Source organism: Anolis carolinensis, unplaced genomic scaffold (assembly GCF_035594765.1).
Source record: "Anolis carolinensis isolate JA03-04 unplaced genomic scaffold, rAnoCar3.1.pri scaffold_12, whole genome shotgun sequence".
NCBI lineage: Eukaryota > Metazoa > Chordata > Lepidosauria > Squamata > Dactyloidae > Anolis > Anolis carolinensis.
Genome location: NW_026943823.1, coordinates 849,615 through 870,218, shown reverse-complemented (window position 1 = coordinate 870,218; position 20,604 = coordinate 849,615). Strand labels below are relative to the sequence as shown.

The window sequence follows — 20,604 nt, the reverse complement described above, 5'->3', positions numbered from 1 at the left end:
AAAACATGCCTGGATGTGGCCGGAGGGAGGGAACACAGAGTCCGGAGGGGATCTGAAAATGGGAGACTCTTGAGGGCTAATTCACCGTTACCTTCCAGCAAGCATTAAAAACAAAGACCAAACAGACCAGATGGAACAGGTTAGAGTGACCTGCAGAGGAAGGAGAGACAGATACACGCAAACACACACCAAGAGCTCTTCTCCTGCCAGTTTGTCCCAAATAGGAACATGACCTTGTGAATGGATGACGTCGGCTTGGAACATTCAGTTAAGCAGGACGGACATACAGGGAAAGGGAGACTACATCGAGGTTTGCATGCATCCATGTGCATTTATGTTCCAATGGCTGGATGCAAGGATGTAAATGCGTAACCCTTCAACATTTCACACGTAACTTGTGCAACGCGGAACCAAACAACATCATAGTAGGGTCAAGATGGCACAAAGTTATTAGTGAGGAAAAACACGTAAGAAATTAGGGGGTGTGCAATTCACCAAAGGTCCTGTTTTCAGCCTCCCCCCCCCCCAAATTCTGTTTACTGGAAAGTTCCCAGAACTGAGAGGGAGGTTCTGTTTTCATGCTGGTAAGATTTGGTCCATTGGCGCCAATGGAGAAACTTTAAAGGCTAGTTTCTGCATCATTTTTAGGCCTATCAGCATGAAACTATCAGCATGGCCATGAAACTGGTCATGTTCCAGAAGCATTCTCTCCTGACGTTTCGCCCACATCTATGGCAGGCATCCTCAGAGGTTGTTGAGGTCTGTTGGAAACTAGGCAAGTGGGGATGATATATATATATATATATATATATATATATATATACACACACACACACACACATATATCTGTGGAATTATTATTACAGTAGAGTAATATCCAACATAAACGGGCCGGCAGAATGTTGGATAAGCAAATACGTTGGATAATAAGGAGAGATTAAGGAGAAGCCTATTAAACATCAAATTAGGTTATGATTTTACAAATTAAACACCAAAACATCATGTTTTACAACAAATCTGGCAGAAAAAGTAGTGCAATACGCAGTAATGCTACGTAACAATTACTGTATTTACGAATTTCGCACCAAAATATCATGATATATTGAAAAAATTGACTATAAAAATGCATTGGATAATCCAGAACATTGGATAAGTGAGTGTTGGATAAATGAGACTCTACTGTACTATTAATGCAAACTACTTCTGTACTTTGAACTCATTCTGGAGCTACTGAAGCAAGCTAAGGACAAGGGGAAGAAATGAGAATGACAGATAATTATTTGGGACCATCCCTGCCTAGAAATAAGATTTTTAAAATTCTCAGCATTTCTTTTAAGATCTGAAGAGAACAAAGGTTTGACTGGTAGTAGTTTACCATTTCTAACATTGCTATCATACCAAGTTCTAGGGAAAGGAAGCATATTTTTTTCAGTTTTTCAACCATTCTTCCCAGGGAAACATTCAGAAGTATGTATGCGGATGACTTATGTTTTGCCATAATGGATACGACCTATTTCTAGCACAACCCTTTACTCAGAAGAAAAAGATTCCTTCAGTTCAAAGATGCTTCCACTCGGAGCACGGACTCCATTTAGCTCTCTTTCTCTTGGGATGGGGCCAAGTGAACACACCATTTTCTGATCGCATTAACAAATGACGGAGAGACAGACTGATTTGGATCATGGATGGCCGATTGAGCTATGGATAAGAGTTGTTGACAGACAACTCTATCGCGGCTACCAGTCATCACAACAACTTTGTGAAAGAGGATGCCATGGCTTCAGGCCAGTTTCTGTCCTGCAACTCAACACTCATTACATGATGGATGCACCACTTCTGCTGGATACCAATGCAGTGCAACTGATGGTGTGTCCACCATGGTGCCTGCCCATTGACCCACTGTGAAATGGGGAAAATGCAAATCAAATGGGACGCTGATGGCACTGACAAAACTAAACATCCAATAATGCACAACTCCATGGCTGGTATCCCATTGGTCTGCTAAAGTAGACCTTTTAGAGTAGACCTCCACTATGTCGCATGGTTTTTTGTTTCTGGGTTATAAATATAATTTCCTAATTGGGTCTATCATAACAACATGGAAAAAGTTTATTAAACTGTAAAAATGTCGTTTGTGTGGAAGCGACAGCCCGCTAAAGCACGTCTTGCTCTGGTTTTTCAATAAATATCTCATCATTGAGTTTCAACCCAGCCAGCAATAGTTTGTGTCAGCCACAAAGACAAAGTTTCTGGAGAATAACGACTACTTTCAAAGTAAGTACAGGAAGAAAGAAACAGGAAGCCATGCTTTCAAAGCAGGAACAGAAGATTTTTTCAAATTTTGTTATAAAGTGTTATTGACACAGTCAACACACAGGCAAATCCGTGATTAAATGGCTGTATTCTAGTCAGAATTAACAAGAAGAACCACAGAACTGGAAGAGATCACAAGGGCCATCTGGTCCAACACAATGCCATGAAGGTCCACTTCTCAAATGGCTGCACTTGTGGAACTTGAATTACACAATTATCAATTGAGTATGTCCACCATATGTTTATGTGGGGAAACAACAATTGTATGTGTAAACAATTTACGAAGATGTATGACACCCTCAAGGTGAGTAAGACGAGGCTGTCATACTTTGGACACATCATGTGACTATGTGACTCATTGGAGGAGGAGATTGTGCCTTGTAAAGCAGAAGGTAGTAAGTAGGAAAAGAAGAGGACCACCTGAATGTTGATTCAACTGGCTGCTCTGAGTTTGCAAGATCTGAGGACATCAGATGTCCAGAGGTCTCATTCATATGGTTGCCCTACGTTGGAGCTAACATGGTGACGAGTAATAATATGGTGCCTGCTTGTAACTATGCTTTTCCCATTGGCTATCTGTATGCTCACACGTGTGGATCGTTCTCCACTTTGTGCAAGACTACAAAGGAGCAGAAGGCGGAAGAAGAGAGAGGCAACAACCAGCCAGACCTCCCCTAGATAGAGTTGCGCATTGATCCACAATGTCCAGCCCTTAACACTTGCAAGCTGCTACACCTTTTACCACGATGCCTGTGACCCCGAACGAGTGGGTCACATTGCAGCTTGCCACCGTCTTGTCAATGGTGCCAGTTGGATGGGAGTGCCCCACAAAGGCAGGAACAATACAGTAGTCCCTAGATGCCCACTCCACGCTCAGGTAGTGTTGAGATTTATTTGCAAATTTGCAACAGCTGATCGTTCTCAATAGCCCATTCTTACTTAGGCGATCCCTCGTAGTTCGAGGATGACTGTCTTCCATCTTGGGGGTGTGCCGTAGATGGCTGAAGAGACCTATTCTTGATCTGCATGTTCTCCCGCAGTGAGGACATCGGTTTCCAGGTGGAAGGCGGTCCCGGTCAGGGTTGGCTTGACGCTCCTTCCTCTTGGCATGTTTCTCCCATAAGCCCTCCATTTGTGCCTCTTCGAACTCCGCAGCACTGCTGGTCACAGCTGACCTCCAGTTAGAGCGCTCAAGGGCGTTTATCCAGCTCAAGGGCTGACATTTGTCTGCCTGTCTTCCCAAAAGATTTGCAGGATTTTCCTGAGGCAACACTGATGGAAACGCTCCAGGAGTTTGGTGTGACATCTGTAGACAATCCACGTTTCGCAGGCGTAGAGCAGGGTTGGGAGGGGAATGGCTTTGTAAACAAGCACCTCTCTACGGATGTCCCGGTCATTAAACACTCTCTGCTTCATACGGAAAAATGCTGCACTTGCAGAGCTCAGGCGGTGTTGTATTTCAGTGTCGATGTTGACTTTTGTGGAGAGGTGGCTGCCAAGGGAGCGGAAATGGTCAACGTTTTCTAATGTGACACCATTAAGTTGATGGCGTAGGAGCATCGCTTCAATGCTGGTGGTCTTTGCTTCCTCAAGCGTGCTGACATTTGTCCGCCTGTCTTCCCAAGAGATTTGCAGGATTTTCCTGAGGCAACGCTGATGGAAACGCTCCAGGAGTTTGGTGTGACATCTGTAGACAATCCACGTTTCGCAGGCGTAGAGCAGGGTTGGGAGGGGAATGGCTTTGTAAACAAGCACCTCTCTACGGATGTCCCGGTCATTAAACACTCTCTGCTTCATACGGAAAAATGCTGCACTTGCAGAGCTCAGGCGGTGTTGTATTTCAGTGTCGATGTTGACTTTTGTGGAGAGGTGGCTGCCAAGGGAGCGGAAATGGTCAACGTTTTCTAATGTGACACCATTAAGTTGATGGCGTAGGAGCATCGCTTCAATGCTGGTGGTCTTTGCTTCCTCAAGCGTGCTGACATTTGTCCGCCTGTCTTCCCAAGAGATTTGCAGGATTTTCCTGAGGCAACGCTGATGGAAACGCTCCAGGAGTTTGGTGTGACATCTGTAGACCGTCCATGTTTTGCAGGCATAGAGCCCATTCATTGGAACACCTGAGGATGTACGTTTTCCACCTTAACACGGGCCGCGTGCGAGGCAGCTTCAGGGGAAACTGTGGTGGAGGGAGCGGCTGGACTCCCATCTGGCATCTGGTGAAACCCTATCCGTCGGCAGACCTTGCAGGCTAATCCCGGAGCGAGGCGCAAGGGGAAAAACAACTCCATTGCTTTGGCTCCTCTGCTCCTTCGGCGGGGTCTCCAACACACCCGGCGAGCAAGAGAGCCTCTTGTTTACTACTCTCCCCTCCATTGGAAACACCTAAACTTCGCAAAGCCAGGGTCGCAAGGGGTTCAGCCCTTCCTCTGAGCCAGGAGCACGGATGTGTTTCGGGAGGCCAACAGGGGGCGCATGATTCCAGGAAACCCAAGGCAGAAGCCAGGAGACCGGAGGACCTTTTCCCATTGACGGCCCCCTTGGGAATATTCCAGAGGGCCCGCTACCCTCTAATAGACCGCCCACAACAAAGAACATGTTGAAACGATCTTGCGCTTGTGCGCCTACCAGCTGCCACAACTCCTCTCAGCCTGCATTTGGCCTCCATTGCCAGCCTCCTTCGTTGCCATTGCGTTGAGTTGGCCGAACCGGCGACTCTTTTTCCACCAGCTGTCCGACTATTTCCACCCCCCCCCCCCCCCCGCCATTACTGGCCAGTTTGGCCATTTGGCTCCGGGATACATCCTAATTCCCCCCATAGCAACATCCAATGGAAATCCAGAGTTGCCGTACATGATTCATCGACAACGGCTCTGAAAAGAACAGGACTGAAAACGTAAAGACCTTCCGGGGCGAAACGGAGTGCAAACCTGATTATTTGCCATATGGATCTCTGTGTTATTTCTCTTTCCAACTTGAAAACGAGGCCTAATTTTTTTTAAAAAAACAACCCACAATGGCTACTCGGGGAAGGCAAACAAAAGCCCAAGGAGCAGCTTCCAAAAGGAGCTGATAATGGGAAAGGCTGGTTTTCTGTTAAGAGAGAATAATTCAAGGAAGGTCCGAGCTGCAGGCAAAGAAACGTTTTCGAGAAAGCACCAAGCAAAGGAAAGGGCTTTTCGAACTGAGCGTTGCACTAAAGGAAGGGACGCTTCCTGAAAGCAACAACGATGAAACGCAACCGTGAAACCAAATAATCTGGTTTAAGACAAAAGATTTTTCCGAGACAAGTGTTGTACAAAACCAAGGAATCCCCAGAGCTCCACCATCCTTGCTATTATCCCGAATGTCCCTGCATATTAAATTTAATGTTATGTATTTTTAGTGACTAAGGGAAAGTATACAAGCGTATACTATCTAGCTGACATCAGTCCACGCTGGGTGCCCAAGTGTGTCCAAATGTTCCTTTTCATGAATTTCAGCCCCTATCTTTAACCATTTGTGATAGCAATATCACCCAGCCACGTCCAACTCACAATAGGGCATCACCGAGAAGTCCATTCAGAGGAAGGACAGTGTGTCCTAACTCACTTTGAGAGCTGTTCAGCAGTGGAACTCTCTGTCCAGAGGCTCCTTCTTTGGAGGCTTTGAAACAGTCTGGATGGCCATCTGTCAGGGGTGCTTTGAATGCGATTTTCCTGCTTCTTGGCAGGACTGGATGGCCCACCAGGTCTCTTCCTGTTGGGAATCATCCTGGACTACTCAAGTCTAGATGTAGTTAGATAGATGATAGAGTTTCCAAAGCATGCCTAGACAGGCTTTAATGTGTTTCACTCTATCCTGTGTACGTCACATCCCTTACTTTGAAGTTAGTAGAAAAGTGAATCTTTAAAGACACTAACTTCCCATTGGTCAGAATGTCTTTTATGGCCCCAATAAACTGGACCATGAGGTTGGAACCATTTTGGCTCACTCTTCTTCCCTTTGTTCTTCAAGCTAACAACACGTCCTGCCATCTCTCCTGGCAAGATGTAACTATTTAGATGTTTGTTATTTTTCCTTTCTTATTTTTCCTTAGAAACCAGTCTAGAGTAGACTAGACAGCTCCCAAGCCGTTCTATCTACAATGGAGTTCTTTTTACCTGAATAAATACTTTTTGAACTTTTATTGAGACTTCTGCAGTCCATTGCAATCCTAAATGGTCAAAGGCTTCTCTTTGCTCGCCCCGTGTAAGTAACTGCTGCATTTGAAAGTTTTGCTTTTGCTACTCTGCTGCGTTTTGGTGGAATTTGCCCCAGGGAGGGTTAAATTGTGTCTAACCGCTCTGAGATTACCACAACACTTCCAACTCTATCTTTCTATGATCCTGACCTCCTGCACTCCTCAACATAGTCATTGTGGGTGAAAACCTGGTGCCAAGATTTAATTCTAAATAGGAAGGTGACTCACAAATATATAAATAGCACGACCGAACGCCACCGAGCCCCTGTCCCAGGAGGAGGGCTCCGCATTCATTTCGAGAGGGCTGGCTCTTTTCATCTGCATGGAAATGAGTAATAATAATAATAATACATTTCCAAAGAAAGGGAAATATTGGGGTGGGTGGGTGGATGGGGGGCCCTCGGAAGTCCCGTGACATTAAGTGACCCCTCTGGGCTGGGAGTATTGGTAGAGAAAGCCCTGACTCATCTGTGAAGGACACAGCAAGACTCCACCAAGAACAGATCAAGTGCTCGCTGTGAACGGGAGCCAAGTCAGAATGCGATAATTCCTCTGTGGCCATTTGGGGCCTCTCTTAACTGGGTCCCACCGCATCGCCTTTCACTTGGACACAAGACACAATGGCTTCCTTCCTGTCTTCTCTTCCTCCTAACAGGAACTCCGTACAGGGAGAGATCCATTCCCAGGCTACGGCAGCTCCATTGAATCCAGTCTGCTTCTGGGCTAAATACGAAGTGCTGGTCATTACCTTTAAAGCCCTAAATGGCTCAGGTCCAGACTACTTGACCGATCCCATCTCCTCTTGCAAACCAGCCTGGGCACTTCGGTCAGCGGAGGTGGCTCTGCTCTCGGTCCCACCCCCATCTCAAGTACGGCTGGTGGGAACGAGAGGGAGAGAGGGCCTTCCAGGCTAAATACGAAGTGCTGGTCATTACCTTTAAAGCCCTAAATGGCTTGGGTCCAGGCTACTTGACCAATCGCATCTGCTCTTGCAAACCAGCCTGGGCACTTCGGTCAGTGGATGAGTCCCTGCTCTCGGTCCCACCCCCATCTCAAGTAGGGCTGGTGGGAACGAGAGGGAGAGAGGGCCTTCCGGGCTAAATACAAAGTGCTGCTCATTACCTTTAAAGCCCTAAACGGCTGAAGGGTAATACCATTGGAAAGGGCTTCAAGGAGCCTTCTAGTCCAATGTTATTTTATCATTCAGGATCAGATCACAGTACACTCCTGAAAGATGGCATCCAATGGCTGTTTGAAGACCTCCAAAGGAGAGCCCACCGTCTTTCAGAGGACCTCCATAATGCAATAGATACAGAAGGGGACCCAAAGGGTCTTCTAGTTCAGACCCCTTCAGCCACACAGGAAGGCATTCCTGAAAAATGCCATCCAATGACTGTTTGAAGGCCTCCAAAGACTGAGAGTCTACCACCTTCTGAATCAGTCCATTTTATTTTTGCCTTGCAAAGAGAATTGCTTTTCCTGTAGTGAAAATACAATTTTCCTGCAAATGAAATTTCTTTTCTGCACAGAAAAACGAGACATGCATGCATGCAAAGGACTCAGATTTTAATCTTCTCTGCAACAATGTGGGATGCTTGAATATCTTTCTTTTTTTCCTGCCTCGGGCAAAACACGGTTGCGATCGATTGTGCTCATGTCCGAGCATGAAAACGTCAGGGAATCGGTTTCTTAGCTCTGATCACAAAAGCCTGGCTGATGCACAATCGGAGGTGCCAGCAAATCCACCAAGGAATACAACAGCATTGTTTTTCTTATTCTGAAGAATCTGCAATACCACAAGGCTGGGCAGCCATAGTCCGACATTAAATATGTGCCTGAAAAGAAAGGATCAAAATTCAGAGAGACGTCTATGCCTATGCCTGTTGGGAGCATTGTGTTCTGAAAGAGATGCAAAAAGAGGATTTTGGACAGGCTCCCCAACATTTCCCGAATCACCTGAGCCAGCGGAACATGAGCGCCCAGGGCCAGTCCAAGCCCCTCTGCTTCCAGGGAGTATCAGGTCTCGGACTCTGGTCCAGCGTTTACCGGATACCTGAGCATAGGGTGGCCCTTTGGCACATCTTGGCCACGAATGGGCTGCAGATCCTTCTGTGGTGGGAAGGGGAGGGTGCACTCCAAGCGAAAAAGGCCTGGAAGAGATGGAAAAACGTTCTTGTTCGTGGGCCCAATTCTCCAAAAGCCAACAGAGGCTTTGGAAACATTGCGGGAGTCCCGCCAAGGCCTCTGGGGCTCATCTGGGCCCGTTTGCAAGGAGGGATTCTGACACTTGCATTTCTCAACTCTGCTCCGGTTCTGGAGGGCAACCAACAAAGTCCTGCTGGGCGATCCAACCCAGGAGGAGGGTTGAAGAAGTTCTAGCTCCTTTGCTCCTTTGCTCCCAAAACTGAACTGAGGAGGAGCAGGGATGGGAGGGCAAAGGCTTCCTTGTTGGTTCTCCGTGTCACAACCAACAGCTGCCTGTGAATAAAGCCGAGGAGGAGCAGGGTGACCGGGCAGAGCCAAGACTCGGCTCCGCAGCTGCAGCCAAAGCCTTGTGCCAACGTTCAAGCACCGTCGAGCCGGCCTCACCTTCCCCTCCTCCCTCAAATCCTCCTCCCACATGATGTTCCAAACGGCGTCCACATCGGCCTTGGCGGAGTATCCATTTGGGTAATTTGGGTGCGTTTATCCATTAATTCCAGGCAATTATGGGAAATGCTCTGCCCGTCGCCGCGGCCGTATCTGATGCCTGTCCCTTCCCCGCGCGCCGAGTGGAAGTGCAGCACTCAAGCCGAGACACATAGCACAAGCAAGGCCTTTCGTAGAAGGAGGGAGGGCGGAGGAGCATGTTTTTGAGCTCTCCAAAATGCCCAGAGCGGGTTTCCATGTTCCTTCCCTGATCCCTATGCGGGTCCGGATGACGGCCAGATGAACATGGGCAGAGTGCAACAGCTGGGAGATTAGGGGTGCCAGCTGCAGAACCATCTGCAAGCTTCGGGGCCTTGGCAGCCACGGAAGGCGACAAAAAAATTAAGACTGGGGTGTGTGTTGAGCATCAAAACATGCCCAGAGTAGGAATGCACACTTCTCTCGGAGACAGGCTTCACAAGTCTGGTTGGCCAAGTGACCGTTGCTTCTCTAGTGATTGGAAACACACCATAGTTCTTGTGCCTCCCAGTGACCTCTCACCGTGCCAAGAATACATTTTACAACTTCCTTTCGGACACAAATACTTAAAGAGTTACGCTCCCGGAAAAACCACAGGAAGTGACGCAACGCCACTTTTGGTCAACCGAAATGGACTTCTGGGGGAGTCCAATTGGATCCGGCACAAGAAGGAAGGGATTTTATTATGACTGTCACAGGCCAGGAGTGCACAACTTTAAACATTTACCACACATGAAGACCAGAAATGTGCAGCATCACAAGCAGAACGACGTCCATAATATGGAACCGATCTACACGGCTTCATGTATGATCCTTGTACAATCTGCGGGTAGGGATAATAACACGGCTCAGTTAAAACTTGATCCACTGAAATCATCCCCAAAGAGCTTCCTTGTTATTTATTGCTGTCACTCTAAACGTAGCCACTCCAAGTGATTGATGGGTCCCTCTTCCTCTACAAGATCGTATTCTTCCTTTCTGCCAGGGATCTTCTGTCCAAGGGGAGTAATACACATCCAATGCTGTGGGAGTTGTAGTTTTGACACTAACGTACATCTCAAGTGCTACGGTTCAATGCTGTGGGAGTTGTAGTTTTGACACTAATGTACACTTCAAGTGCTATGATTCAACACTGTGGGAGTTGTAGTTTTGACACTAACGAAAGTGCTATGGTTCAATGTTGTGGGAGTTGTAGTTTTGACACTAATGTACACTTCAAGTGCTATGGCTCAATGCTGTGGGAGTTGTAGTTTTGACACTAACGTATATTTCAAGTGCTATGGTTCAAGGCTGTGGGAGTTGTACTTTTGACACGCTCTTTCGGCCTTCTCTGACCAGAAGTGCCGGGGCTTCACTAAACTACAAATCCCAGCATTCCTTAGCATTGAGGAGCGGCCAGGTTGCACTATGTCCAGAGTGCAGATGCAAGGGAACACTGCTGGGCGTTTTCAAAGGCCGGCCTTGCCATTGCCAGAAGCCACGTTACACATCTTTCAGAGTCAATATTGATGCAGCAGAAGTGGTAACGTTAAGTGGGATTATCGCCGTGCCGCGGTTGGGATCCGCTCCAAGCGGCCGTGTTCCTGAAAAGAAAAGGCAGCGGAGCCTGACCCGGCGGGAGCCCAACGGGGCCGGCTCCTGGGCAGCTATGTTTAGGATCACCGGCTTCGTCTCAGAGGAGAAACCAATACCAGCAGATTCCCGTTGACAGCTGGAGGAAACCCGCTCCAGAAGGAGTGATTCAGCGCTGCTGCCGCCGAGAGAGAGAGAGAGAGAAAAGCCAGGAGGGCATAGGCTGCGCTTTTAATATTCCGAGCGGGTGCATAATTCAGACGCAGGCCCTGGCGCTCCGTTGCAGGCCCCGTCCCCGCTCTCTGACTCTCCGAGAAAGTGCAAAACGAGCCAATTAACCCCCAGGTTTGGGCAGATGCGTGGAGCTCGAGTGAGGCTCCATTAAAGATGAAAAGAGGGGGGAACGCAAGAAGGAAGAAGAGCCCGGCATGCCTTCCGTATGAGCGGGTGTTCGGGGCTCCTTTCTCCGGCTCAGGGGCTGTTTTGGGGTGCACACCATTTGGGGCTCTTTTCCGGCATCAAAATCTCTCGGCTGCTTTTCCGGTTCCACCAAACCAGCTCTGGTTTTGAATGATGATAATGCAGCAAGTAAAGTCAAAGAACCATTTAAAATCAAGTATGAGTTGAATCAGTGTAGATTTTTCATTGGGTTTTTATAGGCCCAAGTAAGACAAAAGCAAGGTTTTTTTGGGGATTTTTATCTGAACACAAACATTTTTTCCTTGTACAGTAGAGTCTCACTTATCCAAGCTAAATGGGCCGGCAGAAGCTTGGATAAGCAAGTATCTCGGATAATGAGGGATTAAGGAAAAGCCTATTAAACATCAAAATAGGTTATGATTTTACAAATTAAGCACCAAAACATCATGTTATGCAACAAACTTGACAGAAAAAGTAGTTCAATACGCAGTAATGTTATGTTGTAATTACTGTATTTACGAATTTAGCACCAAAATATCATGATATATTGAAAACATTGACTACAAAAATGGCTTGGATAATCCAGAACCTTGGATAAGCGAGTCTTGGATAAGTGAGACTCTACTGTGTGTGTGTGTATGTGTGTGTGTGTAATGTACGTTTGTAGGACTGAGTAAACAACAAAACCACTGAACTAAATCACACCAAATTTGGCCATAAAAGACATAGTCATCCAATCTATGTCTTTCAATAAAAGAACCTGGAAAACATTGACTACAAAAATGCCTTGGATAATCCAGAACTTTGGATAAGTGAGACTCTACTGTATGAGTTGAATCAATGTAGCTTTTTATTGGGTTTTTATAGGCCCAAGTAAGACCAAAGCAGGTTTTTTTGGGGGAAGAATTTGAAGATTATTATCTGAGCACAAACGTTTTTTCCTTGTATTCACTGTTGTTTTCAAAATCAAGGGATTTATTTTTAAAAAAGTTTTTCCAGGTGAGTTTATCAACAACGACAAGAACAAAAAAATGTTTTGTATTTTAACCCAAGACACAGTATAGTTCACAGTCCTGGACTTTTAAAGATGAATAAACTCATGGATATTAGCTTTATAATTAAAGTCTATACCATTGAGTGTAGAGAATTGGTATAATCTTGCAAGAACCTTTCCTGCATAAGCACCATTAATTTGAGCTTGCACCAAAGACGTTCCCATTGTGCCCTTGGCATTTGGGAGTTGTAGTTGCTGGGATTTATAGTTCACCTACAATCAAAGGGCATTCTGAACTCCACCAAGGGTGGAATTGAACCAAACGTGGCACACAGAACTCCCATGACCAACAGGAAATACTGGAAGGGTGTGCTGGGCATTCACCGTGAGTTTGGGAGTTGTAGTTCACCTACATCCAGAGAGCACTGTGGACTCAAACAACGATGGATCTGGACCAAACTTGGCACGGATACTCAATATGCCCAAATGTGAACACTGGTGGAGTTTGGGGAAGATAGACTTCGACATTTGGGAGTTGTGCTGTTTTCTGATGATCTTTGGGTCGGGCTTGAAACATTAAAATAGTCAGGTCTTCTATAAAATAGTGGCTGGAATTTGACCCAGGACTTGAGTGTCCTCGGCATGTCCACGTTGCGTTAGGAGTGTCCAACGCTCATCCTACGTAAACTGAGGCTCCCTGGAAAGGCACACCGGCACACTCAATTCTCTGAGAGCCTAATTTTCTTGCATTTCTTATAACGAGGGTTTCATAGAGTTAGTAACCTTGGCCGCGATGAATATTCTCGGCCAGTGTTATTCCCCATTCGTATTCCTTTGCCTTCTTGGATTCAAAAGGGACGGCGAGAGCCACCTCTTGGCTCAACCTCTGTCGGTTTTTCCAAAGAGGTTTTTTTTTAAAATCATGTTTAACGAGTTAAATAATTAACTATGTTTTATGGATTGGCCTCCGAACAGAGGGAGGGCGCTTGGGTTGGCTCGGACAAGAGGAGAGGAAAGAGGCAAAGGGCATTTCGGGCAGACGGGCCTTTTGGGCTCGCGTCCAGGGAGTTGTGTTGTCGAAGGCTTTCATGGCCGGGATCACAGGGTTGTTGCGTGTTTTCCGGGCTGTATGGCCATGTTCCAGAAGCATTCTCTCCTGACGTTCACCCACATCTATGGCAGGCATCCTCAAAGGTTGTGAGGTGTGGAGAAACTAAGTAAGGAAGGTTTATATATCTGTGGGTGGGGGGAAAGGCATGAATCAATCAGGGGCAGCTAACGACTCTGAACAAAGGATTCCTCCAGGCCAGGATGTGAGGCCGAGAAGGCCATTTAATGCTAACAAAGGTGATTAATTACAAGAGTCACACTGGTCTCCAACAGACAAGAGTTCTTTTCCCTACCCAGGAACTTCAGGAATTATCAGATATAGATATCATAGTGAGCAGGGATGGAAGTCCACGGCGGTGGGTTCACGGGTGCAGGGATGGAGGGAATGCATTATGTACTGCAGGGGTCCCCAGACTAAGGCCCTCCAAGGTCATCTACCTGGCCTCTGTCCAAAACTTTAGACTTAGGGCTGACCTAAGTCTACCTGGTCCTTGGAGGTCTCTTTCCTTACCTATGGGCTTATGAGACCATCTAGATGGTATTTGGGGTTCTCTTTGCTTACCTATGATCTTGAGATCATCTAGATCAGGAGTCCCCAAATTAAGGCCCTCCAAAGTCATTTACCTGGCCCCCGTCCTAAAATTTAGACTTAGGGTTGACCTAAGTCTGAAATGACTTGAAGGCACACAACAATAACAACAATGATCCTAATTTCGGACTATTTCATCATAGCCCCCCCCCCCGACAGTCTGAGGGACCATGAACCAGCCCGTCACTTAAAAACATTGAGGACCCCTGGGCTACTGTGTTTGTTACTGTCGCTGTATGTCGTGTGATCTGCTTGTCAAAGTGTATCGCTGTTTTCCTTTTTGTGTTTGAATAATAATAATAAAAATTCAAATTAAAAAAAATATGGTTGAGGAAGCCAGGAAGCCTTTTGCCTCGATTACAGGTTGGCATGCCACCCTCACATGGCCAAGTGCCCCCAGGGGAGAGCCCTGCGCTGACCCTTCCTCGCGGCCCACCGGGTTTGGTTTCATGACTCCACTCGCCAAAATCCCACCGAAGAAGGGCACTCGCTTAATGGGCGGCAACAGCTGAGGCCTCGGCCCCGGTCGCATTGGAGGCATGACTCAGGAACAGCAGGCCTCCCCGTCCTATGCTCCCAGCGTGAGACTGGTCACTATCTTCCAATTCCTTGCAATGGTCAGCCTCGCCACTGTGAGTAAAATAATCACCATCTCTTTCCTTTCCCATTTCTAAATGTGGTATCCATTGGTAATGCGAACTTGGCACCTGCGGTGATGTTTAGTCCTATAACGTCAACCATTTCCTTAAATATATTATTCCAGAAACTCTTCCGCAGGGGGTTCATTCCCACCATACATGAAAATATATAAATATAACCGTTCTGCTTATCCGACTCCCGCTTATCCGATACTCCGGATTATCCAACGCCTGGGTGCATGGTGCTTGGAAAGGCCTGCTGCGCGTTGCTGCTTTTCTAGTCTTGCCGGGAGGGATGAGACTCGACCCGCGCAAACTTTTTCCTCCCGGCAAACTCCAGGCGCTTGGAGAGGCCCACGGCGCGGATGCACAAATTTTACGAATTGGATATGAAATATGAAGAGTAACGACAATTTTGCACAACCCTAATATCTATATTACATTTTTTGTGTAGAGCTGCCGCCAGGCGCAAGTTATCTGGCGACCCGAGTGCTGCAACTCCCCGGAACCACATATTCCTCCCGTGGGGCCCATGCGCTTACCTCCCAGGGTCATCCCTGCTTCGTAGCATTTCCTCAGGCGGCAGGAAGGGCAGTTTTTCCGCCGGAACTTGTCGATGGTGCAGTCGTTGCGGCTGGCGCAGAGGTACTTCTGTTTACCTGGAGGCATGCGGAAAAACAACAACAACACAGGTTGAGAAACAGCAAGAAATGCTCCCACTCTTATATCTTTTAAAAAAGCAATTAAAAACTTGGTTTTTTCGCTGCGCTTTTGAATAATTTAGCCCCCATGTCCAAACTTAAATTAATATATCTCTTACACACTGTTCTCTGTAATTAACCGGACGTCCATCCCCATTAAATGGTCAAGAAATGTTTCCATCTTGTCGTTTGCCCCAAAACACTATTGCACTTTAGTTCAAACGTCCCCGCCACACCATCCCCTTCCATCAACCTGGTGGTTCATGCCATCGTAATTTGGTTTTCTCGTTTTATGCTTTTAATGCGTTTTTATGATTTATGTAATGTATTGTTTTTATATTGTTGATTTTATTGTGTTTTGTTTATTGTAATATGTCTTAATTATTGTATTTGTTTTGTTTTGGGCTTTTTACCCGTGTTAGCCACCCCGAGTCCCTGTCGGGAGATGGTGGCGGGATAGAAAAATAAAGTTACTGACTTACTTACTCACTCTTTCTTTTTCTCTCTCTCTTTCTTTCTCCCTTTCGTCCTTTATTTCCCTCCTTTCTCCCACTAAGGGATAGCAATGGATACAGGAAATCTAAAATCTAAAATAGCCTGGAATCCAAAACTGTCTCCCCATGTGGCTGAGATAGTGGCACCTTTGTTTCCGATAGTTCGATACACACACACACACACTGTGTTTTAGACAGGCTGTGAGGGATTGTGGGAGTTGGAGTCCAAAATGCCTGGTGGGCTGAGTTTTCCCAAGCCTGATATAACATGACCTTCAGGCTACATGCATTAGACGTACAATGACAATTTGGATAACCACCCCTCCCTGATGATACCGACATAACTAGCACTTTTGTCCCAGCTTCCTCTGGATCTTATCCAGGATTTTATCATTATGTTTTGTATGTGATTTTTTATGACTGGTTTTATTGTTATTTGACTTGTTTTATTGCTTGTTTTTATATTGTTGATGACTGGGCTTGGCCCCATGTAAGCCGCCCCGAGTCCCTTCAGGGGTATAAAAATAAAATTATTATAATATTATTATTATTACATGAAACTGAAACGAATTCCCTGTTTAGATTTGGGACCCATCTCCAAGATTTCCCCGAAAGCCTTCGAATCCGAACCCTGCCGGAATCACAGTCTCCTGAATGAGAGCTCACTAACTGGAAGCAGGATGTTCTTCTGTTGACATTGCCTTCTAGTCAACCCCGACTCGAGTTTTCCTAGAGAAAGTTTCTTTTTCTCTGAGGCGGATGGGCACATTCTTTGAATCCGAATGCCTTTGGGTTCAAGAGGTTCACTCCTTCTGGAAGGAGCGGGCTCCAGGTCTTTCCAACCCTATGATCGCCTTCTCATTTATCAATGACCAGAACTTCAAGCAATACTTGAGTCTTGGCCCAATGTGCGCAGAACAGAGACAGATGACTTCTAGGGTTGGCTGTTCCCTTCTCAGCATATGGGTTGTGTTAGCCTTTTGCACGGCACCACACCGCTGGCTCCGTAAACCAAACAGTCCATCAACTGAGGCATCAAAGTCCTTCCCGTTGATCTTGAACCCATGAACGTTTCCCCATTCCCCCACTTTCCACTTTGACTTATATATAAATAGATGAAATCCAACTTCAAAGTATGTTTTTGGGGGGCGTTCAAGGGATTCTTTAAGAAAGGGTGATGCATCCAAGAACGGACCCAAAACCTATTAAGTTTGGGGGTTTTTTTTGGCCAAGGTAAAGCTCCTGCCATGCTCATGCCATGATGAATGGTCTCATCCCACCCTTTTCCATAAAATGGATTTGCGGAAGAGTGGAGTCTGCTTTGAGTTTGTTTCATAAGGGAAACTAGGGTATTATCAATCTTTTTTTTAAAATGAAAAGAAAGTGAAGTGAAAGGAGGCAAGAGAGAAAGAAGGCAGGAGGGAATTTCTCCGGAGAGAGAGAAAAAGGGCAGAGTTCAAGGAGGAAAGAAAGAACAGAGCCCGAAGAAAAGGAGGAACGGATCCCTGGAAAGAGGTGCCGACTCCAAGAGAGCAAGGAGCCAAGTGGAGCCGGAATGAAGGGGAAACGAGCGATAAATCTATAAACTGGGAGGCTGCTGTGCAGACGGATTAACACTTCATTTCTACGGCATCTGCAGCCTTTTCCTGGGCAGATGGTGGCAGAGCGTTGCTCCTCCGGATAAAGCAAAGCGCGGCTGCGGACAAACTCTCCATTATTTTTAACAGCCTATTTTCCTATAAACATGAAACATCCACAGTAGCAGCTGAGGCGGAAAAATACCTTCCAGAGGAATGGAAAGAAAGAGAGGAAGGAAGGAAGGAAGGAAGGAAGGAAGGAAGGAAGGAAGGAAGGAAGGAAGGAAAGCAAAGGCCAAGCGTCCCCGGTTGAAGACTCAGTTGCAGGCTACTGTTTGTGGAGCAATAATAATAATAATAATAATAATAATAATAATAATAATAATAATAATAATTGAAGGAAAAGCTGACAAGGAGAAGACCTGGCTTTGGCTCACGAATGGGACCCTGAAGAAGGAGACAGAAGGCCTGATCCTTGCAGCCCAGGAGCAAGACATCAGGACAAAGGCAATTCAGGCCAAGATCGAAAAATCAGCTGATGACCCAAAATGCAGACTGTGCAAGGAAACCGACGAAACCATGGACCATATCCTCAGCTGCTGTAAGAAAATCGCACAGACAGACTACAAACAGAGGCACAACTCTGTGGCCCAAATGATTCATTGGAACTTATGCCTCAAGTACCACCTCCCAGCAGCAAAGAACTGGTGGGATCACAAACCTGCAAAAGTATTGGAAAATGAACATGCAAAGATACTGTGGGACTTCCAAATCCAGACTGACAAAGTTCTGGAACACAACACACCAGACATCACAGTTGTGGAAAAGTAAAAGATTTGGATCATTGATGTTGCCGTCCCAGGTGACAGTCACATTGACAAAAAACAACAGGAAAAACTCAGCCGCTATCAGGACCTCAAGATTGAACTCCAAAGACTCTGGCAGATACCAGTGCAGGTGGTCCCAGTGGTGATCGGCACACTGGGTGACGTGCCAAAAGATCTCAGCTGGCATTTGGAAACAATAGACATTGACAAAATTACGATCTGCCAGCTGCAAAAGGCCACCCGACTGGGATCTGCTTGCATCATCCGAAAATACATCACCCAGTCCTAGACACTTGGGAAGTGTTCGACTTGTGATTTTGTGAAACGAAATCCAGCATACCTATCTTGTTTGCTGTGTCATACTTATCATAATAATAATAATAATACTTTATTTTTCTATCCTGCCACCATCTCCCGGAAGGGACTCGGGATGGCTTACATGGGGCGCAGCCCAAACAGAGACAAAGAATAGCAGTTTAAAACACTTATCAATAAGCTAAAAACAAAGATACAACCATCAAATAAAATAATCAATTAAAACATAGCATACAATAAAACATATAATGACCAAACAAGTGAAGTAATAATACAAACATCAACCACTATGGATAAAACTTCGGGTTATGACTTCTAATAGAGTCACCAAAGGCTGAGGTCAACTTGAAGGCCAACAACAACAACAACAAACCATGAACTCCAGTAGAGAACAACACACTTCATCAAACTATTTTCTTGAGCAATTCTTCTTCTTCTTCTTCTTCTTCCTCTTCTTCTTCTTCGCTTTAGAGATACTCCTCACTGATCATGTTTACAACTTGAAATAGTTGTGAGAAGAGCAGCCATGAAACAGAGAGAAGATCCAGTTCCTTCCCAACCAATATAGGTTGTCAGTAAGCAAAAGACAGGAGAGGATATTAAAAAAGGGTAGTAATGGTGGGGAGCTAATTGAATTTGGCTCCCCACTTTATTCCAGATACCAAATTGGATTATGCAACCTAATGTCTCTTTCCAGAGCGCCTCTCAATTTATGGAGGGATGTGATTATCCAACTAAATGGTTTCTATGGTTGCAAACGTCATGGAGGTTGACCCACTTGTTGATTCCTATCTCGACCCTTCTTGGAAAAGTGAATTAATTGATTGCTTGGAATGTTTTATGTTATGCAACACTAAAAAAAAGCATACATGACAGGAGAGTGCCCTCGTACCTTCAGCAGTTGCATAAATGCAGAAATGGGAGCAGGTGTAGACTCTCATAGAAGTTTCACTGGCTCAGATGCCTCCTTCTGCAACAGCTGATCAAGGGACAAGAGCCCAGAGAGAGATGTGGCCCAGTTCAGTTCTCCATTGGGAGCAAATGGAGAATGAAGGCAGCTCTTTTGGGAACAGCATGATGTGACCCCATTTGGTCGGACCCATTGGTACACAGAATCACCATAAATGGAAGCTGATGTAGAGAAACTAACAACAAAGCTACAACCAAGATGAAACGTCCATGTCCGGTGAGTAACTAAATGGGGGTTAACAGCGTATGGACTCCTATGGCCCAATGAGAGTCCTCAAATGGGAAGGAACCCCAAGGACTATCTAATCCAAATCCCTGTCCTGTAGGAATCAGCTACTAAAGCATCCCTGAGATATGACCATGCTATCTCTGATTTAAAACATCAGAAGAAAGGGATGGGGATGGAGAAGGAGGAGATGGAGATGATTGAGAAGAAGAAGATGGAGATGGAGATTGAGAAGAAGGAGATGGAGATGGAGATTGAGAAGAACGAGATGGAGATTGAGAAGAACGAGATGGAGATTGAGAAGAAGGAGATGGAGAAGAAGGAGATGGAGATGGAGATTGAGAAGAACGAGATGGAGATGGAGAAGAAGGAGATGGAGAAGAAGGAGATGGAGATGGAAAAGAGTCTACCACCTTCTGAAGTAGTCCATTCCACAGTAAAAACAGCTCCTATCTCCAGGAAGTCCTTCCTAACATTCAGCCAGATCCTTCAGCGTCGTAATTTGACTCCATTGGTTTAGGTCCCACCTTCTGCCGCAGCAGAAAACAACCCTACTCCGTTTTTGATGTGATGACAACCTCTCAGATATTTAAAGATGGCGATCAGATTTCCTTTCAGCCTTCTTTTCCTCTGGTCATAACCAAGTCCATTCCTTAAAAGGCCCATTTTCCAGACACAGAACATATTGCCCTGATTCTAACACTGGCTCCCATCCGATCTCTGACTCCTCTTACTTAACTATTCAACAGTCCATATGGAGAGAGAAAGGTTAGTTCGGAAAAGAAAAGTTTGGTATCTCCATCATTTAAGCACTCTGTACACCAGGTTTTACTCCAAGTGGCCATTATGACTACCATAATAGATTCTGTTCCAAAGATCCGAGCAAACATGATGGCCAAAATCCCATTGTTAATCTCAATTAGACACTTTGAGTCAATGGCATCGACTCTTGTGTTGACTCACCTTTCTGCAA

General features: G+C 45.8%; 1 protein-coding gene across 1 annotated transcript in view; it reads right to left on the bottom strand.

The window, feature by feature from the left end:
• The window catches only part of ar (androgen receptor), a 132,281-nt gene that overhangs the window by 30,980 nt on the left and 80,697 nt on the right, over window positions 1–20,604 (bottom strand). Inside the window, 1 exon segment of the mRNA XM_062964036.1 lies at window positions 15,065–15,181. Coding sequence (XP_062820106.1) covers window positions 15,065–15,181 — 117 coding nt within the window.